The sequence below is a fragment of the Acanthochromis polyacanthus genome, chromosome 1, assembly GCF_021347895.1.
Source record: "Acanthochromis polyacanthus isolate Apoly-LR-REF ecotype Palm Island chromosome 1, KAUST_Apoly_ChrSc, whole genome shotgun sequence".
NCBI classification, from domain to species: domain Eukaryota; kingdom Metazoa; phylum Chordata; class Actinopteri; family Pomacentridae; genus Acanthochromis; species Acanthochromis polyacanthus.
Genome location: NC_067113.1, coordinates 30423331 through 30448073, shown reverse-complemented (window position 1 = coordinate 30448073; position 24743 = coordinate 30423331). Strand labels below are relative to the sequence as shown.

The 24743-nt window shown below is 40.4% G+C and overlaps 2 protein-coding genes across 10 annotated transcripts in view; both read left to right on the top strand.

The window, feature by feature from the left end:
- Window positions 1-11291, top strand: part of numb (NUMB endocytic adaptor protein) — a 67106-nt gene extending 55815 nt beyond the window's left edge. For 4 of the 8 annotated variants that reach the window (XM_051949369.1, XM_022217084.2, XM_022217093.2 and 1 more), the window contains 6 exons: window positions 236-376; window positions 1206-1410; window positions 5847-6146; window positions 7158-7301; window positions 7855-8013; window positions 9071-11291. In XM_051949369.1, the coding sequence (XP_051805329.1) occupies window positions 236-376; window positions 1206-1410; window positions 5847-6146; window positions 7158-7301; window positions 7855-8013; window positions 9071-9840 (1719 nt within the window). In that variant the 3' untranslated portion in view covers window positions 9841-11291. The remainder of the gene's footprint in view (window positions 1-235; window positions 377-1205; window positions 1411-5846; window positions 6147-7157; window positions 7302-7854; window positions 8014-9070) is intronic. The other 4 variants (XM_051949367.1, XM_051949374.1, XM_051949380.1 and 1 more) reach the window with 2 other exon arrangements.
- A 1461-nt stretch (window positions 11292-12752) lies between these two features.
- On the top strand, window positions 12753-24496 carry exd2 (exonuclease 3'-5' domain containing 2). Of its 2 annotated transcripts, none has more exons than XM_022217136.2 (10): window positions 12753-12894; window positions 14652-14722; window positions 14805-15244; window positions 16619-16875; window positions 17934-18060; window positions 20006-20316; window positions 21310-21416; window positions 21915-22050; window positions 22369-22737; window positions 23255-24496. In XM_022217136.2, exons 3-10 carry the CDS (start codon window positions 14846-14848, stop codon window positions 23469-23471), a joined length of 1923 nt encoding a protein of 640 aa, XP_022072828.1. In that variant the 5' UTR covers window positions 12753-12894; window positions 14652-14722; window positions 14805-14845; the 3' UTR covers window positions 23472-24496. The 2 variants fall into 2 exon arrangements, with proteins under 2 accessions (XP_022072828.1, XP_022072820.1); XM_022217128.2 differs by having other exon boundaries at window positions 14805-15259.
- The last annotated feature ends 247 nt before the right edge of the window (window positions 24497-24743 follow it).

Here is a 24743-nt window from a genome sequence, read left to right as displayed (position 1 = left end):
TCCTGCCTGAGTGAGGTTTTTTCTCGGTGTCGTCCTTAATGCTCAGATCAGTGCTTCTGGAGCTGCTAGTAGAATTCAATCTTATCTGAGCTCTCTTTACTGTCACCGTTTCCACTGAAGTGCTGTTCGCTGTGAAGTCATTCATTCCACTCATGGAAATTACACGACTGAGAGTCACTCAGCTGTGGCCGCAGTTTTTAACGTGTTAATAATGTGGTAAAAATGCTCGTTGCAGGACCTGATTCTGGACCAGACAATAGAGAAAGTGTCGTTCTGCGCTCCGGACAGGAACTTTGAGAGGGCGTTCTCTTACATCTGCAGGGATGGCACCACGCGACGCTGGATCTGCCACTGCTTCATGGCCATTAAAGACTCAGTAAGACCTCATTCTCATCTACCTTTTCTGGTTTAAAAATCAATTTGATGCTACTCCTGAGCTGCAAATACTTCGAGACAACCCTTTTATCATTTAAACTAAATTGCTGTTTAACCCTCCTGTTGTCGTCATTTACGGGCACCTAAAAAATTGTTTCCTTGTCTGAAAAAAATCCAAAAATTCAGCAAAAAAATTTCCCCAAATTGCTGAAAATTTGCAAAACCTTCAGGAAGAAAATTCCAATAATTCCTTAAGTTTCCCTTAAAAGTTTTATTAAAAAATATATATATATCCTAAAAATATCTGAAATGATTACCTCTATATCAGTAAAACTTTTAACACTTTCTTAAAGAACATTCACAATAAATCATTTTTGTGAATATTCTTAAGAAACATTTTTAATGTTTCTTTTTTCCACCAAAAAATGTTCAAAGATTTCCCGAAAATGTGGACATCAAAAGTTTCACTGTGGAAGTATATTTTTTTCCCACGTTTTCAAACTAAAACGGGTCAGTTTGACCTGCAGGACGACACGAGGGTTAAGGTTCTCAAATGATATAAATATACAGTCTTTATAAAGGTCTTTGTCATCCACATATCCAAATAAAAAACCTTTTTTCTGATACAGATAGAAGAATTATTCCATATAGAAGATAATCTGATACTCATCGATGTCAGATCTCACTTGTCCTCTCCCCTGTCTCTAACGATGCATTTACTATGACTGTCCAAACAATGGTTTTATTACCAGGAGCCGTGTTGTTTGCTTTACGTCGCGCCAACACGTTGGCCTTCGCATTAACGTCACGCTTCGATTCGCCTCTTCCAGGGAGAGCGTCTCAGCCACGCCGTCGGCTGCGCCTTCGCCGCCTGTTTGGAGAGGAAGCAGAAGCGGGAGAAGGAGTGCGGGGTCACGGCAACCTTCGACGCCAACAGAACCACTTTCACCCGCGAGGGCTCGTTCCGCGTTACTACGGCAACGGAGGCGGCAGAACGGGAGGAAGTAATGAGGCAGCTGCAGGATGCTAAAAAAGGTCTGTATTTGTGGCGTCGCTCCCTGAGCTGGAGACAGTTCAGCCTCCACTCTTTTTACACGACTACTTCCGCTTAATGATCTAGATGTATTAGTTTAGCTGATTTCTCACAGTAAACATTCATTATTTATTCCTTTTTACCTTACAACAGACACACACACATTCACACACTAATGAGCAGGTTGCTAATCAATGTGCACGCAGCACATGACGAGGCGAGAGCGGGAATCGAACGGCCGACCGTTCGATCATTGGACGACGCGCTCTACCACCTGATCCACAGCCGCCCCTTTTTATGAAAAAGTTAAACCCTTTATAATGATCATGCATACCTTTATTACTTTTATTGTCTCTTATAGACCCTCCAGAAAAACGCGGACAAAAATCCTTGATTATGCGGGCTAAAATCCTTGATTCTGCAAATAAATATGCGGGGGTTTTATGCCATTTTATGCGGGGAAATTGCGGAAAGTTGCAAAGTATGCGAATTGTTGTGAAATATGCAAAAATATGCGCGATTCACCTGCTGTCTGGCTGTGGAGGGATGTGTCCTCTAATCACACACTGGGACTGCTGCGGGGTTACTGGACTGACAGCCTGTGCTTTGGGAGGGGGAGAAGCTCACAGCAGCACCTGCTGCTTGTTGAAAACAGTAACTGCAGAATGATCCGAGTTTTCCTGTCAGTCTCCAAAATGGCAGAAAAAGTCGTTAGATTTGTGGCTAGTCACTTTTGACAAAAAAAGTCGCTAGGAAGCTTTGGAAAGTCGCTAGATTTAGCGAGAAAGTTGCTAAGTGTGCAACACTGGCGCTGCACTCCACATCAGCTCGTGCTTCCAGTGTGTGTGTGTGTGTGTGTGTGTGTGTGTGTGTGTGTGTGTGTGTGTGTGTGTGTGTGTGTGTGTGTGTGTGTGTGTGTGTGTGTGTGTGTGTGTGTGTGTGTGTGTGTGTGTGTGTGTGTGTGTGTGTGTGTGTGTGTGTGTGTGTGTGTGTGTGTGTGTGTGTGTGTGTGTGTGTGTGAATGCGCGAACTGATGACGTCAGGCCGGGCGTCACATAAAAACTCACAACTCCATTTATATTGGTTATACACACGTGGACAAAATTGTTGGTACCCCTCAGTTAAAGAAGGAAAAACCCACAATTCTCACTGAAATCACTTGAAACTCACAAAAGTAACAATAAATAAAAATTTATTGAAAATTAAATGATCAAAAACAGCCATTACTTTTGAATTGTTGATTAACATAATTATTAAAAAAAACAAACTAATGAAACAGGCCTGGACAAAAATGATGGTACCTCTATAAAAGATTGAAAACTATTTGACCAGAGTGACATGATTAACTCAGGTGTGTCATTTAATTGACATCACAGGTGTTTCCAAACTCATAATCAGTCAGTCTGCCTATTTAAAGGGAGACAAGTAGTCACCCTGCTGTTTGGTGAAAAGGTGTGTACCACACTGAACATGGACAACAGAAAGCGAAGGAGAGAATTGTCCCAGGACATCCGAAAAAAAATTATAGACAAACATCTTAAAGGTAAAGGCTATAAGACCATCTCTAAACAGCTTGAAGTTCCTGTGACAACAGTGGCTCATATTATTCAGAAGTTCAAGACCCACGGGACAGTAGCCAACCTCCCTGGACGTGGCCGCAAGAGGAAAATTGATGACAAATTGAAGAGACGGATCGTTGGAATTGTATCCAAAGAGCCCAGAGCAACCTCCAAAGAAATTAAAGGTGAACTCCAAGGCCAAGGTACATCAGTGTCAGATCGCACCATTCGTCGTTGTTTGAGCCAAAGTGGACTTCATGGGAGACGACCAAGGAGGACACCACTGCTGAAAAAAACTCTTAAAAAAGCCAGACTGGAATTTGCAAAAATGCATGTTGACAAGCCACAAAGCTTCTGGGAGAATGTCCTTTGGACAGATGAGACCAAACTGGAGCTTTTTGGTAAGGCACATCAACTCTATGTTCATAGACTCAAAAACCAAGCATACGAAGAAAAGAACACTGTCCCTACGGTGAAACATGGAGGAGGCTCAGTAATGTTTTGGGGCTGCTTTGCTGCATCTGGCACAGGGTGTCTTGAAAGTGTGCAAGGTACGATGAAATCTGAAGACTATCAAGGCATTCTGGAGAGAAATGTGCTGCCTAGTGTCAGAAAGCTTGGTCTCAGTCGCAGGTCATGGGTCTTCCAACAGGACAACGATCCAAAACACACAGCCAAAAACACCCAAGAATGGCTGAGAGAAAAGCGTTGGACTATTCTAAAGTGGCCTTCTATGAGCCCAGATCTGAATCCCATTGAACATATGTGGAAGGAGCTGAAACATGCCATTTGGAGAAGACACCCATCAAACCTGAGACAACTGGAGCTGTTTGCTCATGAGGAGTGGGCCAAAATACCTGTTGACAGCTGCAGAACGCTCATTGACAAATACAGAAATCGTTTAATTGCAGTGATTGCCTCAAAAGGTTGTGCAACAAAATATTAAGTTATGGGTACCATCATTTTTGTCCAGCCCTATTTCATTAGTTTGTTTTTTTAAATAATTATGTTAATCAACAATTCGAAAGTGATGGCTGATTTTGATTATTTAATTTTCAATAAATTTTTATTTATTGCTACTTTTGTGAGTTTCAAGTGATTTCAGTGAGAATTGTGGGTTTTTCCTTCTTTAACTGAGGGGTACCAACAATTTTGTCCACGTGTGTAGTTTTCTCATTTTATGCGGAAATTGTGAAATCAAGCGGGACCCGCATATTTCTCTTTTTTTTTTCGTGGAAATGTGAGATTCTTGTGGGAATTATGCACTGTTTTGCAGGGATTATGCGCCCTTTTGGGAAATAATTGACCCCCGTATAATCAGCGGCATTTTGGTGATTAATGCGGAAATTCATGCGATCGCATAATCGTGTTTTTCTGGAGGGTCTATCTCTTAGTAGTTTCTACATCAGACTGGCATTTAGGGCTGCCTGTATTTTCTCTGTAGCAGCTTCAAAACTTTTGATTAGTTCATCAACTTTACGACCAGTTCTGAAATCTCAATTAAAAACATTTATTTCCTCGCCGGCTTTTCAGGTTTTAATCAAATTTCAATTCCTGTCTGAGTGTCCGGTACTAATTACCAGCCTGTAATTAATCACACAATGATGTGAGTTACTTGTGTTGTAATGGTTTTATTGTTTTAGAGTTTTTAAACGACTTAATTAGTTTTTTTAATGGTTTGATTTGTCTGAAGTCATGCAACACTTTGGTCGCGTCTAAATAGCCTATATAAAAAACAGTGTTAACTTTGCTATTAATTAAAATTTATACACAAAAATCAGTACACGGTTATTATTTTTTGCTTTTCCAGGACAACTGCAAGCAAAACACGTACACACTAACTATAGTCTGTTTTATACATTCAAATAGTATTCACACATTTTAACAACTGCTTGACTGAAATGTCTTTTTTCAGTGCCAATACCATTTTTGGTCATCGGGAAGATGCTGGAGGTTAAACTTTCACCAAATGTAGACACTTTTAAATCCAGGTTAAAAACGTTTCTCTTCTCGTGCTCCTATGCATGAAATCTGCACGATATCGTTTAACCAACTGCCCCTCACTGTAATGCTCTTAATGTTTTTTATAAAGCACTTTGAATTGTCTTGGACATGAAAGGTTCTATCCAAATAAACTTGCCTTGCCCACAACACTGATACTGACATTTGGAACAATGCAGAATATCGTCCAGACCTGTAATCAGTCGATCCCTAATTTAACCGTTGTGTCGTCCTGCGGGTCAAATTGACCCATTTGAAAGTTTGAAAATTTGGACAAAAATATACATTTTCACAGTGAAACTTCTGATTTCTACATTTTCAACATTTTTGGGGAAATTTTTGAATTTATTTTGGTGGGAAAAAAGAAATGTTAAAAACAATGTTTCTTAAAAACATTCACAAAAACATCAACCAAAATCCAGCAAAATTTGCTGGATTTTGTTTGATTTTTTGTGAATGTTCTGAAAGAAAATATTAGAAGTTTTGCTGATATATACAGTATGTGATCACTTCAGATATTTCTAGGTTTTTTTGGAAGATTTTTACTCATTTTTTGAAATTTTTTTCAAGAATTCTCATGCTAAATTTGGGAGATTTTTTTTTAAAATAAGACTTTTAAGGGAAACTTTCAAGGATTTTTTTTTTAAATTTTCCTTCTGAAGGTTTTTACACTTTCATAAATTTGGGGAATTTTTTTGCAGAATTTTTGGATTTTTCTCAGACAAGGAAACAATATCTTTTGGTGCTTGTAAATGAGGACAGCAGGAGGGTTAAATGTTCAAGAAACAAACAATGCTGCTTGGCTTCATTTGAATGTCTTTGCTCGGCAGTTCTTCTCTATGGAGGATTAGCGCCTGACATTTTCCCTCCTCTGACAGCAGAGACAGATGTGAAGGTTTCCGGGAACTCGGCCACCAGCGTCACAAACGCCTCGGCGCACCAGACGGGAGGATCGCCGTCGCCGTCGTCCTCCCCGCCGCTCCCGGTGGCGGGCCTGGGTCCTCAGGCGATTCCACGCCGACACGCTCCCGCCGAGGCGCTGGCCAGGCAGGGCTCCTTCAGAGGCTTCCCGGCCCTCAGTCAGAAGACGTCTCCCTTCAAACGACAGCTGTCGCTGCGCATGAACGAGCTGCCCTCCACCATGCAGCGCAAGTCCGACTTCCCCATGAAAAACACAGGTGAGTCTGGGTCGGTGGCCAACTATTCCTGTCCTCTTTGTTATTCAGCACAACGAACAACAGTGGAAACCTTCCAGCACACTGTCTCTCAGGATTATTAGCAAATATCCAACTTAGCCCTCCGAACTTCAAGCTTTTTCTTTCTTCTGTCACGTATTTACTGACTGGATTTTACTGGAATGTAAACAACACAACAATACTCAAGTCTTTTGTGCATTATAGCAAAGTTATAATGCCACAAATCACAAAAACATAGAATTTTTTGATTGTTTACTTTATAAAAACACTTTTTACAACCTGGAATCAACATATAAAACATTTTTCTGAGTACCTACAGATGCTACCAATACTAGGAAGCAGAATTGTGACTTAATATACTATAGATATTTTGCTATTTACATTTTTAATTTGCCTCTGTACTTGTTTCCTATGTCCTCTGTGTAAACACAGTCTGCAGTTCAGCTGAAAAGTTCCTGAATTTTTGTCACGTGAATGTTATAGGCAGCAGTTTCTTCTTTTTTTTTTAAACAAATCTGGAGCACATAGTTTACTTTTGGTGACTCTTAAAAAAATGAGACTAGCAGAATTATGCAGTTTTGATGAAATATCATGATTTTAAGCTCAGATTTGCATTAATTTGAAAGCTTTCCTGACAAAACATCACATGTGATAAGTTCAAGGACTGTTGGAAAGTTTAAATTCACCAATTTTCTTAGTGTTTTTGCAGTTTTTTGCTCTGATAAATGGTGTAATTTAGGTGATTTTGTGAAGATAATGTGCCTTTGAAACTCCTAAATATCATGATTTTAAGCTTAGGTTCCCAATCGAACAAATGAGGAGTTCAGGGACCGTCAGAAAGTTCAAAATCTGACAATTCTCTCCACTTTTACAGTTTCTAACTCTAATAAGGTTTTGGGGTTCAGATGGTTAAAGATGAAAATAACTTACGAATTAATAGAAAAAGATGGTCTGAAATACTGACTTCACCTTTCTCTGGTGCTCCTCCTTCAGTCCCTGAGGTAGAAGGAGAAGGCGACAGCATCAGCTCGCTGTGCACTCAGATCGCCACGGCGTTCAGCGGACCCCCGGAGGACCCCTTCTCCTCGGCTCCAATGCACAAACCAGCCTCATCGCCTCAGTCTCCTGTAGCTCCAGGTAAACTTCTGTTTCTGTTTCTGTTTAGCACAAGATGCTCTGGCTGTATCTGCAAAAATCTAACCTATGATTGCCGTTTTGTTGTTAATATCATGAGGCCACATTAAATGAATTAAGAGCTGAAACCTCTGAAGCGTTACAGACCAGAGGATAATAAACTTCTGTTCTGCACTTGCCAGACAAAACTGCTACAGTCAGTCAGTGGGGAAATGAGGAAGAGCACAATAATAAACTGGTGGTTCGCTGCAGATTACCGCCAGAAGTTGTCAGCGGCCAACTTTTCTGGGCAACAGTCGCGTTCGTTGCCCACAGTCTGACTGAATTTCTGTAGGAAATGAACCGGCCACCAGCGACTTCATGATTGTGTTGCCTGCAATTTAAATGAGAGAATGAAGAGCCTGCTCGTATTTTCTCACAAACGAGCTTCCAGCGATTACTTTATATGTGCGGTTAACGCTTTTTAGGAGCGCTAATTAGCCTCGCAGTCACATTGAGCATGTCAGACTAAACATCAGGCCGGCTGGTACTAGCGTCTGTCTCTTATCTGCTTCAGTGAATGGCACGACTCCTGCCTTCTCTGCTCCTCCTGCTGCTGCTGCTGCTGCTGCTGCTGCCCCCGCTAACCCCCCAGTTCTGCCCCCTGCTCTGCCTGCTCGAGACACTAACCCCTGGGCTAAAAACCCAGCAGGGGCCCCGGCCTCGGCACATCCAGGTAAGAAGATCCTCACAGAGACTCTGTTCAGTCTATGTTGTGTTTATCTGATGTGATGAACAGGTTTCCAAGATAAAGAGGGAATAAGATGAAGAGATTTATTCCCTCAGTGTGGATTAGCACAGATTAGCACAGACTACAGGGGTGTCAAACTCATTTAGTTCTGGAGCCACATTCACCCCAATTTGATCTCAAGTGGGCCGAACCATTAAAATCAGAGCATAATAACCTATAAATAAATAATCACAACTCCGTATTTTTCCTTTGTTTAGTGCAAAAACATTCACATTTAATAGCTTATCTTTTTACAAAACACGTAGCAGACAAATTAAGAATCTCTACTTATTTTAGCATCAGCTGGAAAGCAAAAACCTATTTTTTTTCTACTTTTAATTGTAAATAAATTTAGGCGTCAAGGGGTTAACTAATCCTGTGTTTGTTTCTGTCTGCGTGTCTTTTGTTTTGATGTTAACCCTCCTGTTGTCCTCATTTACAGACACAAAAAATATTGTTTCCTTCTCTGAAAAAAATCCAAAAATTCAGAAAAAAAATTCCCCAAATTTCAGCAATTTAGCAAAACCTTCAGGAAAAAAATTCCAATAATTCCTTAAAAGTTTCGCTGAACTTTTGTTTTAACAATCCCCCAATTTGGCACGAAAATTCTTGTAAATATTTTCAAAAAATGAGTACAAATCTTCCAAAAAATACTAGAAATATCAAAGTGATCACATACTGTATTTATCAGTAAAACTTGTAATATTTTCTTTAAGAACATTCACAAAAAATCAACCAAAATCCAGCGAAATTCGCTGGATTTTGGTTGATTTTTTTTTGTGAATGTTTTTAAAGAAACATTTTTAACATTTCTTTTTTTCCACCAAAAAATGTTCAAAGATTTCCCCAAAAATGTTGAAAATGTGGCCATCAGAAGTTTCACTCTGAATGTTTCTTTTCTTTTCCACATTTTCAAACTTTTAAGCGGGTCAATTTTGACCCACAGGTCTACACGAGGGTTAAATGTTTGTTTGAGACTCATTCTTTTATTTTCTGCCCGCAGGAGGCGACTGGTCGTCCTCCACCCCGGTGATCGTCGTCCCTCCGTCGTCTTCTCCGGCGCTGTCGTCTCACAAACGTACGCCGTCGGAAGCAGACCGCTGGTTGGATGAAGTCACCAAATCGGTCCGAGCCCCTCAGCCGACCCCCATCCTGGCAGCGGCGCCGCCCCCTTCCCAGCCCTTCACCGCCCCGATGCCTGCCGCCTCTGTTCCCCCTGTTGCCCCAGTGGCCTTCATGCCCTCCCTGCCCCCCGGCGTGCCCATGCTGCCCCCTCGCCAGCCGGCCTTCCACGCCCCGGCCCCGGCCCCGGCCCCGGCCCCAGCCTCCTACCCGATGTCCAACGGGCTGCCGTTCCCTCAGCCCAGCGTCCCGGTGTTCGGCATCACTCCCTCTCAGATGGTGGCCAATGTGTTCGGCTCGGCCACACAGCCCCAGCCGTTCCCCGTCCCGCCGGCCTCCACGACGCCGCAGCACGACCCGCAGGCCGTGGGCAACATCAGCCCCTTCATCAAACCCCCTCAGCCCCCCACCGTCAACCCGCCTCCCCTCCAGCCCTCCAACGGCAGCGTGACCTTCAACGGCGCCGACAGCTGGGCCCCTCCTCAGATGGCTCCATCCTCCCCGTCCACCCAGCCGCTGCCGCCGGGGCAGGAGGATGCCTTCGAGGCCCAGTGGGCGGCTTTAGAGAGCCGCTCCCGCCAACGCACCACCCCCTCACCCACAAACCCCTTCTCCACCGAGCTGCACAAGACCTTCGAGATCCAGCTCTGAGGACTGAGGTCAGAACTGGACAATGAGGACTTGGTGGAGCAGGTGGGGGACATGGGGACGTCCTCCTGCCTCCCTCCCCCTCCGGTGGTCTCAGCAGGGGGTCAGCGGGCGACTCAGCAGGTAGCAGAACTCTGCACAGTGGCGAGAGAAGAATTTAAAAAAACACAACAGATTGGTGTTGAGGAGGGCGCAGCTCCCCGGCGTTTCATTAGCATCGTCTGTATCGTTTTGTTTGTGCTGTGGAGCGCCAGGTCGTCATCTCCCTGGAAACACCGAGCCACACCCAGCCCCTCGTCAGCCCGGAACAGCTCCGGCGCCCCCTGTTGGCTGGACACGACCTCCCTCAACCTGGCAGAGGAACTGCAGCACTGAGAGAACTCAGCTTCCACATGAGAAGTTCTCCTTAATAACTTCCCAATCATAAGAATAGAGTGAGACAATGCCAAAATCTTTATTTTATGCATTAAGTATATTTTAAATAGCTTTGGAATCTAACAGAAGAGTTGTAAGTAATCTTGCCAAAGGCACAGGCTAGCTACAATGAAACAAGTTTATGTTCGTGTATACAAGAAATGATCGTATATATTATACATAAAATATATATATATATATCTATAAAGAATCTATACTGTAAACACAGCTCGCAGCAGTGCTAATTTTTAATGTGATGTAAAGAGATTTTGTGAAGGGACAGCTGCTTTATTTTTGTGTTTATTTTTGTTATTTTTTTGTTTTATTTTTTTGTTGATTGCCGTCTGTCGCGTCCTGTGATTGGATGTGATCATCTCACTGTAAATAGGGTGTCATTGCAGCAACAATCAACGTGGACCTAGCGATGGTGGCGGTGCCCGACTGGTTGCCTCTCGTTCCTGTGCTCCGTTTTTAACAGCTCACATCAGTACTTAACGTTTCACTGTCATTCTTTTGTTTTATTTTTTTCTGTGCGTGTGTGATATCGATCGATCGATCTTTTTTTATTTTATTTTAACGCAGTAGAATGTGTCATCTCCTGTTTCTCCACCTCTTATTTTTTTTAGTTGATTTTAATTATTATTTTTTAAATTTTGCACAAGCACTAAAAAGTAGACGATTCGACCTCGCAGGAGATCAGCGTTCAGTCAGTCGTGGTGCTGCGTTAGCCGAGACGCTCGTTAGCCGGCTGTGGTTCTGACGGGCAGCAGAAAGAGAAAAACTATCTGCAGGGAGACTTAATTAAAAACAAGTTTCATCTCTCACTGTCTGATTTCTCTCTGTCATGTTTTTATTTTTTAAATCAAACCTGTGAATATGATCTATTCTCTGATCTATTTTTCCATTTTGTAATTATTTCATTTCTTTATTCCACTTCTTTGGAGAAATACTGAAGCTAAAAGATTGAATAAATTCATGGTGGTAGAGGAATAAAGCGGCGTCTGTTTCTGATTAAATAAAATATACAGAGTTCAATGGTTTATTGATTGAAGCTTCTTGATGTGTAAGAATTAGGGTTTAAATTCAACCTCATTTGGTACATTTAGGACAAAACTAAACAGATCGATTATTTAAAAATATTATTCAGTTGTTTTGTTGTACATAAATATTTATATTCAGCAGGTACATTTAAATAATAAATAATATTGTAGTGCTTTAATTGTATTTAATTTCAGGTAACTTATGGAATATTTAGTCCTGTATGTTTAAGAAATGTATTTGTGTAGAAATAATACTAGTGATAAAGAAATAACATGATTAAATCTTAAAATTAACATTTAATTAATCTGGTAAATGCCTATAATATATAATATTGTAGTGTCCAAACCTTAGAGATTTAAATTAGTCTGACACATTTTTAAAATATGTAATATTGTTTTGTATGAAGTTTACTTAAATTTGTGTAAGAAATAATATTAATACTGCACATTCTTCAAATTAACATTTTAATCAGTCTGATAGATTTTATTGATATATAATATTGCAGTGCCTTGGCCTTGATAATTCAATTAAGCAGGTAAATTTATAGAATAAATAACATAAGATCTTAACTCTAATATTTAAATCAGAAATTTATGTGAGCAATGATATTGTAAGATCTTAATACTATTATTTTAACTAGTCAGGTAAAATATATGTGGTAAATATTATTGTGATAATATTTAAATGTAGTAAATTTGTATCATAAATCGTATTGTAAGTCTTAATTATATTATTTAAATATGATAAATATATTTTTGTATGTTCTATTTGAAGATCGTAGCTTTGCTATTTAAATTAGTCAGGTAATTGTAGGGTATTAACTTTAATATTTGAATTTGGTACATTTTTACCATACATAATATTACATTGTTTTGGGCTTATTATTGAAATTATGTAAATTTGTGAAAGAGATTAGATGGTCTCGAAATTATTGTTATTATACAGTAATAATAAAAAATATAGGATTAAAACAGCCAGGTGAATTTGTATAATAATGATTATTATTGGAGAGTCTTAAACCTAATATTTAGATATATTAGATTTGTATAATAAATCATCTTTTAAGTCTTAATTATAATATTTAAATTGTTGTTATATTTGACAATCTTAACCTTCCTATTTAACTTCGTCAAAGTCAAATAATTATAGGGTTTTTACCTTAATATTTGAATTAGGTGCATTTTAAGATATACAATATAATTTTGTCTTAGGCTTATTATTTACATTTTGTAAATTTTTATAAGAAATATTATAGTTTTAAAATGATTATTTAAATTTGACCAATGCGTGTGTATAATATATCATATTTTAATAGTTAAAACAGTCAGGCAAATTTGTATGACAATTATTATTGTAGGGTCTTAAACCCAATATTTAAATTAAATAAATTTGCTTAATAAACAGTATTTTATTGTTTCTCCCTTATATAAATATGTTGATAACGGTCCCCCTGGTCCGCCTCTCCGGTAGGGGGCGCTGGTTGCGGATCTGCGTCCCGGGGCAGCGGGGTCCTTATAAAAAGAGCCCGGAAGACATGCATCAGCTCAGCAAACAGGTGTACATGTGTGAGAAAGTGGCGCTGTGTTGGTTAAAAACGTGAAGGTAAGACTCACAACTCACCAGTTAGAGTGAACAGAAGCTGATTTTCTCCTGAGCAGCAGAGTTTTAAAGGAAGCCTCTGAGTTAGCGAGCTAACGGGTTAACCGGCTAGCTGCTGCGGCTAACCGGCTAACGCTGCTTTAAGGAGAAACTGTGACAGAAACTGATATTTATTCCACTTTCCATTAAAATAATTTAAGTTTGAAGAGAAACCCGGTGCTAATTCGGTCATTGTTAATATGAAACAGTCGACGCTAGCAGAAGTTGTTACCTGCTAGCAAGCTGTTCAGTAACAGCTGGACGAATCTTAAGCCAGAGGTTTGTTTTGTGTTTCAATGAACTCTTTGCTTCGACAACTTGGTCATGTTACAGTGTCTAATGTCTGTAGTCTTGCTCTGAAAATGGCACAACATAATAATTAAGCTTTCCTTATTGTCTACATAACGAAATGAGCATTAGCATGCTAACGGGAGCTAACTTCACCGGTGTTGTATTAAATTGTGCACCCCGTTAATTAGTTCCCTTAATGAGGAAACACGTGCAGCTGTTAGATTACACCTGAAAACCTTTAGGCCATACTTCTATAACCTGAAATTGAGTTTATAAGCTATTGTCAAACATAACGTGTTTGTGGCCTATTTATGGGGGACAGATGTAGAAACTGAATATACAGAGTAAAAACTGAAAATCAATGCCAAGATTAATGTGTTTATAAAAAATACTAATGTGCAACACTTAATGGAAAGAGTTCTAGGTAACTATAATGAGAATGAAGTGTTTCTTTTCATTCTGTTGATGTATATTGATGATTTTGAGTGTAAAATGAACTTTCCTGATGCTGTTTACATGCAGCTGGATACAGATGAGGTGTTGGAGGACAAGAGACCAATAACCAGGAGTTGGACCCGATTTACACTTGGAGAAACGCAAATCTTAAAGTTAAAATTCTAAAGTCAAACTCAACCCCAAATTTGCTTAAATGCTTTTATTTATTTATTTATATTTTACATATCTTAAGATAATCCTTTATTGCTCCCCATGCCAGGGGAAACTCACATTTTTATAGCAGAAACAAGCATATGTATTATCATAATAATAATAATAATAATACGTACAAGGATGAAATTTAAACACTGTAAACAAACAGCACAAATATAAAGTGATGTATGTTTGAATCAAGGAGAACTTCACGACATTTGTCCTCCATTTTTGATTGGCTAATGCTCACAATTTGTAGCCAATCAGATAGTGCTGTGGGCGGGATGTTGCTTTGCTTTAGGACAGAGTGAGGTGACTACAGAGAGTAAAAGTAATACATTTTAAAATTACTTTATTGGGAATCCGCTAAAAAGGACAACGAGTAATGATACCAGTAGTCGGAAAACTGTTGAATTTTGGATCTATTACTTGACCAGGCTGATAATCAGTCAATCCCCACTATCAATATTCATATTTATATTGGACAAAGCAATTTTAGTGTTAAGTATCAAATTAATAAAGCAGTAAAAGTTGATAAAACCGCTTGCAGTGGAAATGGGTATCTAAATTTTTTTAGACACTGCACAGCTGTTAAAGTGAAGGCTTTCCATGATAATTTGTAAATGAAGGTGGTAAATTAAGTGGTATTTGTTCATCTGCACCACTTCTGGATTTAAAATAACTTCCTGCTTCAGTTTCCCTTCATCTAACATTAAGTCTAGATATAGAAGCAGTGGCTTTATGTATTTAGGAGGGTCTGTTTGTTTGCTTTTTTTAACCAGAGATGATCAGCGTCTGTCCAGATAACAGAAACGGAGCCAGGTTTACATGGGACCCCACTGACACTGCAAAGGTAAAACACCTCTGAGCTTTGATTAACAAATGAGTCGATTAGACTCACAGATCCGATCACTGACAGCATCTCCTGCCTCCAGGTTTGAACTCTTCAGCCTGTTAAACATCACTACAAGTCGACATGTCCAATCGAGGACCTCTGACCGCCGTCATAACGACGGTTCTGGGGGCGACCTTAGGAGGGCTGCTCATATGGCGGGTGTATCGGACCAAAAAGAGGAAGCTGCCTTCCATCCAGAAGGTGGGCGATCCCGTGGAAGCTTCGAGTCCTGTGGATAAAGAGTTCACAGCTGTAGAGTTACAGTACATCCAGCCGCTAAGTCCTCTGGAGAAAGAAGTCAAGACTGTGGAGTGTCAGACCACTGAGCAGCCTCCACCTCCGGTCCAGATCCCGACTTCCGACCAGCTGCTGGGGGTGAAGCCGGTGATGGTGAGCTCTGAAGAAGAATGGCAGCAGCTGTGGCCGCTGATGGAAAAGGAGCTGTCAGTGTTCCCTGTGCTGGGGCTGGACTGTGAATGGGTAAAGATCAAAGGAGTAAGAAATACCTTTTGCATGCTTTCATATTCAAAAAAAAAAGGACAAATCCACCTGAAATCTCATAGTTTTGCTTCTAAAAATAGCTCAGATGTGTTCTGATCTTGAGGTTGAATGTTTGTTTGTGTGCTTTAAATTATTGGTGGATCAAATAATTTGCCCTTTATCCGATCCAAGTCAATTAATATTTAGTATTTACCAGTAAAGTATTCCTAGATAATATACATTTCATGTAGTGTGTGTTAGCTGTAGTACATAAATTGTACCACCAGGGGGAGACTGTTACTTTTTATTTTTTTATCCTGTAGTGGTCAAAGGAGGTGGGCAGAGAGCATTGCAGAGGTTTAGCTAGTAAAGGGCACCGTGACAAAGTCTTCTGAGACACTTAACCCTCATGCGGGTCAAATTGGCCCATTTTAAAGTTTGAAAACGAGGGGAAAATGTATATATATTCACATTTTCGAAATTTTTGGACGTTTTTTGGTGGGGAAAAAGAAATGTTAAGAAAAAAGTTTCTTTAAGAACATTTGGGGGGGGGGGGGGAAGCAACTAAAATGCAGCAAAATAATTAAAAAATATATTAGAATGTTTACTGATGAGATATTTTTAGGACTTATTTTCTTTTGAAGATTTTTATTCATTTTTTGAAAATATTTACACTTTTTATTATTTTTAAAATCTTTATTTCTTGCCAAATTTGGGGATTTAAAAAAAAAAGCTTTTAAGGAATTTTCTTCCTGAAGGTTTTGCAAATTTTTCTGACTTTTTTTGAATTTTTTTTTCAGACAAGGGAACAAACATTTTCAGTTGGGTAGAGTTTTCCTTTAACCCTCCTGTTGTCCTCATTTACAGGCACTAAAAAATATTGTTTTTGTCTGAAAAAACTCCAAAAAATCAGCAAAAATAATTTCTGAAAATTTGCAAAACTTTCAGGAAGAAAATTCCAATAATTCCTTAAGTTTCCCTTAAATTTTATTTTAAAAAAAAAAATCCCACAGATTTGATAAGAAAATTCTTGTAAATATTTTCAAAAAGTGAGTAAAAATCTTCCAAAAAATCCTAAAAATATATAAAGTGATTACATGTATTAGTAAAATGTCTAATATTTTCTTTAAGAACATTTTAACACTTCTTTTTTTTCCCCACCAAAAAATGTTCAAAAATTTCCCAAAAATGTTGAAATATGTATTTTTTCCACATTTTCAAACTTTAAAACGGGTCAGTTTTGACCCACAGGACAACAGGAGGGTTAATGGCAGTATAGGAACATCAGGCGGGTGGAGTTTTCCTTTAAACATACGCCTTTACGATTAAACCCAACCCTTGTTCTGGTTTGACCCGGCTGTTGTCTGGCTCCAGGTTTCGGTGAAGGGCCGATCCTCTGCGGTCTCCCTGCTCCAGATGGCCTCGTACTCGGGTCTGTGCGTCCTGGTGAGGCTGCTGGCGTTTCGCAGCGGACAGCAGCCGTTTCCGCTCAGTTTGATGGAAGTCCTCAGAGACCCGCACGTCCTGAAGGTCGGCGTCGGATGTTATGAAGACGGAAAACGTCTGACGCGTGACTACGGCCTGTCGCTGTCGTGTACGGTCGACCTGCGTGACCTCGCCTTAAGACTAAGGTACGGTTTCTTTTTCGCTGTTTGTTGCTCTCTTTTGAGCCACACTGAGTTATTTAACCCTCGTGTCGTCCTGCGGGTCAAATTGACCCGTTTTAAAGTTTGAAAATGTGGAAAAATATATATATATTCACAGTGAAACTTCTGATGTCCACATTTTCCACATTTTTGGGTATTTTTTTGAACATTTTTTGGTGGAAAAAAAATGTTAGTGTTTCTTAAGAACATTGACAAAAAATCAACCAAAATCCAGCGAATTTTGCTGGATTTTGGTTGATTTTTCTGTGAATGTTCTTAAAGAAAACATCACAAGTTTTACTGACATATATGTAATCACTTTAGGTATTTTGAGGGTTTTTTGGAAGATTTTTACTCATTTTTTTTTTATCCCCCGCAGGCACGAAGGGGGGTATTGCTGTGGGCACGTCCGTCCGTCCACATTTCGTTTCCGGATCATATCTCAGAAACTACTTGAGGGATTTCATTCATATTGCACCCAGGCCATCTCTATATAGTATAGATGTGCCTTTTGGGGTGTATGACCTTGACCTGATTTTCAAGGTCATTGTGAGGCACTTCAAATATTTTTTGATTCTGTTTCTGGAGCATATGTCAGAAACTACCTGAAGTATTTCATGCATATTGCACCCACACCACCTGTGCATAATGTAGATCTGCCTTTTTGGGTGTATGACCTTGACCTGATTTGTAGTGAAGATGTATCATTTTGTAGGTGTATTGTCCAGTATATATTATTATTTCTTGCACTTAGAGGCACTATATATAAGGCGGGGGATGTTTTAAGCGGAGCGTGTTTATTTGAAAATATTTGCAAGAATTTTCTTGGCAAATTTGGAGGATTTTTTAAAAAAATAAAACTTTTCAGGAATTATTGGAATTTTCTCCCTGAAAGTTTTGCAAATTTTCAGAAATTTGGGGGATTTTTTTTGCTGAATTTTTGGATTTTTCTCAGACAAGGAAACAATATTTTTTGGTGCCTGTAAATGAAGACAACAGGAGGGTTAACCTGCATGCTGATATTTTCCACTCCTCTCTTTCAGGCAAGCCTCAGTGAGTAACGGCCTCAGTCTGAAGTCTCTGGCAGCAGATCTGTTGAATGTATCTCTGGATAAATCTGTGGCGCTGCGCTGCAGTGACTGGGAAGCAGATCAACTCACACTGGAGCAGGTGAGAATCGTCAGGCTGCAGAGCTGCTTCTCTGACTTTTCTGAGCTTTTGCAGTAAATCAGTGGTAGATTAGATTTTTTACTAGGCTCCTGTCACAGTTTTACTCACGGTTTTTATTCAGGACCATGCGAGATACATTGCTGGTAATCTGCTTCTGAGCCATGCAGCTTTTATGTTGTTGCTCAAGTGTGTTTCATCATCCTCTATTTTCTTAACACGTCTTCTCTTTTTTTTTTTCTTTTTTTTTTGCATCAACAGTTTAGCTGAAAAGTTTTTGTCACTTGAGTGTTGGTTACAGTTAAATCATTAACGGCTTCACAGTTGCACTGAAGAATGCACTTTTTTTTTTTTTTTTGCCTTTTCCAGACTTTGGTTTGTGCAAATAGGTTATTTTTGGCTCACTTTTAAATAAAACGTACAGAATGAAGTCCTTTTCATATCATGATTTTTTTTTTTTTTCAGGCTTTCACTGCTGTTTTTCATTCATATTCTGACTCCAACTGCAGTAGATATTTTATTACTTTTATTTTTAATTTAATAATTTATCTGCCCACCGTTCAGCTGAAAGTCCCTGAATATTTGTCACATGACTCAGTCGCTGCTAAATGAGTCGAGGCTTCTTGTTTGAGCCGAGCACTGCGGACGTTTTTGTTTTTACAGTGCGAGTTGTTCATTTTTGGGCGATTTCTAACATCAGACAAGTAGAATAAAGTGATTTTAATGAAATATCATGATCTTAATCTTAGATTTGGTTAATTTTACCGATACTATCCAACCCTTGTTTCTGTTTCTAGTCTCTGATAAATAGTGTAACTTTATGTGTTTAGTGTTTATTTTTAACAGACAGCGTGCCTTTCAGACCCAGCGGCAGGTTTTAGGGTTCACAGTGTTAATGGAGGAAGCTATTTTTGGAGCCTCTGCTTTTGGAGATTGAATTAATTTCCTCTGCAGACGTTTTGAGCTGGCTGACAGTCGGACCACTTTCATGGCATCACACTAAATAAACGAATAAATTATATAGATTTGTTTTTTTTTTCTATAAGAGAATGAAGATACAAGTCTGAGCACATAAAGTCTGAGCTGCATTTCAGGCAGAAACGACCACAGAGCTGTAAATTCTGTTTGTTCACCCACTAACTAGGGTTGAAAACCATTAAACCGACACAGATGTTTCTATTTGTCATGTTTATTCCTCAAATGAAACTAGAAACCATAGTAGAATCTTTTTATTGGCTATTCATTCATGCTGACAACAGAGAAAACTGGTGGGTATTGTGGTGGTTTTTACAACCATCTACAAAACTGACTCAAATAAAGTCGAAATAAACCAAAGAAGATCATAAACCAGTTGGATCTTCAGCAGCATCCCAGTGGAGACTAGTTTCTGTTTGAGGAGATATTAAAGGAGACTTAAACCTCCAAAAAATGGTTTCCTTGTCTGGGAAAAAAATCCAAAAATTCAGCAAAAAATTCCCCAAATTTCTGAAAATTTTCAGAACCTTCAGGAAGAAAATTCCAATAATTCCTTAAGTTTCCCTTTAAAAGTTTTATTTAAAAAAAAAAATCCCCCAAATTTGGCAAGAAAATTCTTGGAAATATTTTCAAAAAATGAGTAAAAATCTTCCAAAAAAATCCTAAAAATATCTAAAGTGATTACGTGTATATCAGTGAAACTTCTAATATTTTCCTTAAGAACAATCAGAATAAAATCAACCAAAATCCAGCGAAATTCACTGGATTTTAGTTGATTTTTTTTCCTAAGCGTTCTTAAAGAAACTTTTTTTTTTCTCGACCAAATATGTTCAAAAATTGCCCAAAAAAGTTGAAGTTTCACTGGGAAATTGTATTTTTTTCCCCCCACATTTTAAACTTTAAAACGGGTCGGTTTTGACCCACAGGAGGGTTAACAGAAAACACTCAGATCTTCTCTATCTGCTCTCTGTAGATGGCTTACGCAGCCAGAGACGCCCAGGTTTCCATCGCTCTCTTCCTCCGTCTCCTCGGCCTCCGGACCGACGCCGGTCCCGCCTCTTCCAGCGGGAGCTCCTACTCTGAGCTGGCGTCCCGCTGCCAGGGTCTGGTGGACGTGCCCTTCAGGGACCGAGGAGACGTGGACGAGAAGCCCGGCGACGGAGAGAGGAAGCGGAAGACGAGAAAAACGCCGGTTTTCGAAGGCCCAGAGTCTGGAGATCAGCAAATCCCAGACCCTCGAAAGAACAACAAGAGGAAACCGCTGGGCGTCGGATACTCGGCCAGGTGAGGAGGACTTCAGCCACTGAAGGTTTAAAGGGCTGCTGTTGTTGGAACATCTGAAGATGAACCAGTTTAGGGCTTTGTGAAAGAATCAGTTTTAAGCTCTAAAGTTATCATTTATTTATACAGTTTTGGACCAAAGTTGACACACTTGTGACGATCACAAGGTAGTCTTGAGTTCAGTGACTTATAAGTTTGGCATTTCTGTGATGGAATATGAAACCCGTGTGACCTTTTAAACCAAAAACAATCATTTATTTTGGTTCGTTTGTGTCTTATGTTTGTTTTTTTACTAGGGCTGGCCCGAATAGTGGTTTCTGGCCTCCGAATATTCGGGCCCTATTAAAGACGAATATCCGAATATTCGTTCCGCCCCGAAAACGTCCGACGGGGGTGGGGTGGGGGGGTGATGCGGTGTGGCAGCGGCTTGTGACACAGACGGCCCGAAAATTCGGATCCTTTTTCATTTTTAGAAAGTTCTGGCCAACATTTCCTGATGACAGATTGAACCCAGTGTAAACAGACTTTCGTTGCCTTCGTTTTGTCTTCCGGCGAATATTCGGATACCAAATTAATATCCGGATAGTGTCGTAGCGAACGAATATCCGGATATTTGGAATATTTGGGTACAGCCCTATTTTTTACTACTAACAGGCAAGGAACCATCTATGGCAGCGACATTGTCCAAGGGAGGGGTCCGAATATTCAGTTCTCAAAATAAATATTTGGATGCTACGGTCATGAACGAATATTCGGACATTTGGGTCCAGTCCTACTAAACAGATTAATTTCTCTTTCGTCTGACCACAGAACTTTCCTGTAGAAGGTCTTTTCTTTGTCCATGTGATCAGCAGCAGACTTCAGTATAATATAAGAACGACTTTTTTTGGTGTTTCCCCTCATTATTTGGGAGCAGGTCTAACATTTCTGACGGCATACACTTGAAAGCAGAAACGTTTCTCAGATATTGCTGCTGTTCTCGCTGCTTGTTTCCAGGAAATCTCCTCTCTATGATAACTGCTTCCTCCACGCCCCGGATGGTCAGCCTCTGTGTACCTGCGACAAGAAGAAAGCCAAATGGTACCTCGACAAAGGAATAGGAGGTACGCTGCTTCATTTATGCTTCCCGCTTACGACATCCCATCGTCCCTCCTGCCTCCTTCCGCTGGTCTTTATAGAACCGATTTTAACATTATTGATCCGTTATGCTTTTGGTCGAGTGTTTTCCTGTTATTTATTCATGCTCATGTTAAGTCATCGGCACTTTTTAGGTTCTTTTTCTTACAGGATCCTGGTGCAAATGGCTAATTCTGGAGAATTTGCAAATTATGCATATAGAATAAGGAGGCTTTGATGAAATATTGCAATTTTAGGGTTAGATTTTCTTAACTTTCCTCAAGGAACCAAACACATGGTTAGTTCAAGGACTGTCGTAAAGCTAAAAAATCCAACGGTTCTTTCTGATTTTTACCGTTTCTGGCTTTGATAAATGTTGTTTTGCTTGTTCAGTTTACTTTTGTGATTGGTTTTGTAACGAAATGAGTTTTATCTCCAGTCTGGGAAGCTTTTCTTGCCGTGATGCACGTCTGTTTGTGTTTCAGAGCTTCAGAGCGAGGATCCTTTTATCGTGAGGCTTCTGTTCGAGCCTTCAGGACGTCCGGACTCTCAGCAGGATTATTATCTCACCGCAAAGGAGAATCTCTGTGTGGTCTGTGGAAAAGCAGATTCCTACATCAGGTCTGACACTTTTACTTTTACCTTCTAAGTGATTTCAGGGTGTTTTGAAGTTACAAAATGATCTTTTTGTCCAGAAATTGCTTCATTTTTGCCAAACTCCGCCACAGAACCAGTGAATTTTTTAAAAGTTTTGCTCATCAAATGACTACAGGAATTTAAAAAAATCAACAAAATAATTTAATTTATCTGTGCATTGGCAATTTAAGCATTCGATGATGTATTTTGAAACTCAAAGTGTCATACAGATGCAAACGGAGCTCGTAAGATGCAAAGTTCAGCAGCAGTCGTTAACTTGTGACTTTCTTTTTGGTCCCACAGAAAAAACATCGTTCCACACGAGTACAGGCGACATTTCCCCACCGAGATGAAGGACCACAACTCCCACGACATCCTGCTGCTCTGCACCAGCTGCCACGCCGCCTCCAACGTGCACGACGGCTTCCTGAAGCAGCAGCTGGCCGAAGAGTTCTCCGCCCCGCAGGGCTGCGAGGAGGGAGTTCGCCTGCTGGAGGACTCGGACCGACGGCGAGTGCGATCGGCGGCCCGAGCTCTGCTGACGGCCGGCGAGGGACTGCCGGAGCAACGGAGAGACGAGCTGCAGGGTTTGATCAAGAGCTTCCTGGACGTGAACGAGGAGGAGGAGCTGACGGAGGAGGCGCTGCAGCAGGCGGCCGCTCTGGAGACGAGGTGAGCTGCAGCCCTCAGTCCACATAATTAAAGTTAAATGTCACCAGAGTAGAGCTAAATGTCCCAAAAACACACAAGAGACTAAAGATTAAACTCTGAAATACAAGTCTGAGTGTAAATATAACACAAAAAAAGCTAGTTTGCATTTAACTGCACAAACGGCATTTCTGAGTTCTCTCTCCTTCTAGTCATGGCTGTTTTGTTTCCTTAGAGATGCAGGATTTTATATTTCAGTGAAAAGTAAAGGGCAAAAACCACTCAAAGGGTTAACATATTTACTGAGTGAGACATTTAACACAGTTTCTAAATCACCTTTTAAATATTTGTCTACATTCCTGAGCTGCAGTTTGGTGTTATTATTGCCTGCTCAGACAGTAGATCTCATCACTGGGTGCTGGCTGCAGCAGCCAGAGAAGCTTTAACCTCCACATTACGTTGGTCTGCTGGGTTACAGCCTGCAGAGCTGCATGAATACTGAGGGCTGTGACTGCTCTGACTGCTCCTGTCTCCTCTCAAGGATATTAAACGAGGCGTACATTCCTCACGGCCTGAAGGTGGTCCAAGCTCACGCTGAGCTCGGCCTCCGGGGCCTCATGGACCTGGAGCGCCGCTGGAGGCAGCACTTCCTCACCTCCATGCAGCCGCAGCACCTGCCTCCCCTCTGGTCCGTCGACCACAACCACGGCAAGTTCCTCCGCAAGTACGGGGAGCACCTGCCCATCAAGCTCAACTGACGGACAGAAAGGAGGACAGAAAGCTCTATTTTTGTCATGTGAGTGCACTAATCCACCAGCGGGAAATGTAAAGGTCCTGCTCGGCGACGGAAGTTTCACCGGTGAGACGAACGAACTGTGGAGATCCAGCACTGAATCTGAAGAACACTAACCTCGCAGCAGCGCCACCGCGGACGTTACCTGATTGCATATGGACACTTTTTTATCATGAGATCTGTAATTATTTATGAAAACAGTTCAGATATTGAAATTCAAGAACTGATTTTTAGAAGACAGAGGAAGCTGCGGCCTGCTCTTAATTTCCCCCTTAATTACCCAACTCCTCCCCCCCCCCTGCAGGCTCGCAGCTTGTTGCTCTCATCAGTGTGAGAAGAAATGGTTTGCTTTGCAGGGAGAGGGTCATTTTAACGTGACCTTAAGTTATCTGCAGCTCCGCACGGCTTTAGTCGTTTTCAGGTCGATCAGTGAAGAAGAATCTGGAGATCAGACTCCATCTTTGCCCTTCTTCTAATAAGATGGGTTTGTTGTCGAGGTGCCTGCGGGCCTGAAAATGTTCCGTCTTGGTGGTTTTGTTTATTTCTTCATGGAGGGAGTCGAATGCAAGCAGAGTAAAGTTGGCGCCTTCGAGTCGATTATTTAAACTCCTGATGTTTGCGTCCTGCCGCCAATCCTCCCGACGGTTCGGGAATCTCCATGGCTCATGTTTTAATGTGCCTCTTAACCCCCGAACCCGACCGGAGGTTTGAACAAACGGGACGCGCTTCAGTTTACAGCCGTTAACTACGACGTCTTTTACAGAATCCAAACCCGCACAGTGAACGAAAGGTGCCCACTTTGATGTGATGATTAAAATGATAAAAATTACAATTAAACCCCTTTGCAAGACCGATTTTCATCTCGAGTGTGATTGAATTTATTATTAAGTCATGAAAAGCAGCTGCCTTGTATTTATTCGTATTTTCAGCTCTGAAAGCTGTTTTCCTAAATTATGAATGATTGAAAGAAATAAAGATCGTTTGTATTAATGCTCTTCGACTTGATTTGTGGTTGAACACAGCTGCATATTTAACCCTCTTGTTATCCTCATTTACAGACACCAAAAAATAGTTTCCTTGTCTGAAAAAAATCTAAAAATTCAGCACAAAAATTCCACAAATTTCTGAAAATTTGCAAAACCTTCAGGAAGAAATTCAAATAATCCCTTAAGTTTTTTTTTTTTTAAAAATCCCCCAAATTTGTAAAGAAAATTCTTGTAAATACTTTCAAAAAATG

What these genes read in the sequence shown, in the direction of transcription:
- exd2 (XM_022217128.2), top strand. Translation starts at nt 14,846, where the DNA reads ATGTCCAATCGAGGACCTCTGACCGCCGTCATAACGACGGTTCTGGGG. An exon ending in AATGGGTAAAGATCAAAGGA is followed by an intron (nt 15,260 to 16,618) that starts GTAAGAAATACC and finishes GTCTGGCTCCAG; the next exon opens with GTTTCGGTGAAGGGCCGATC. An exon ending in GCGGCCGCTCTGGAGACGAG is followed by an intron (nt 22,738 to 23,254) that starts GTGAGCTGCAGC and finishes TCTCCTCTCAAG; the next exon opens with GATATTAAACGAGGCGTACA.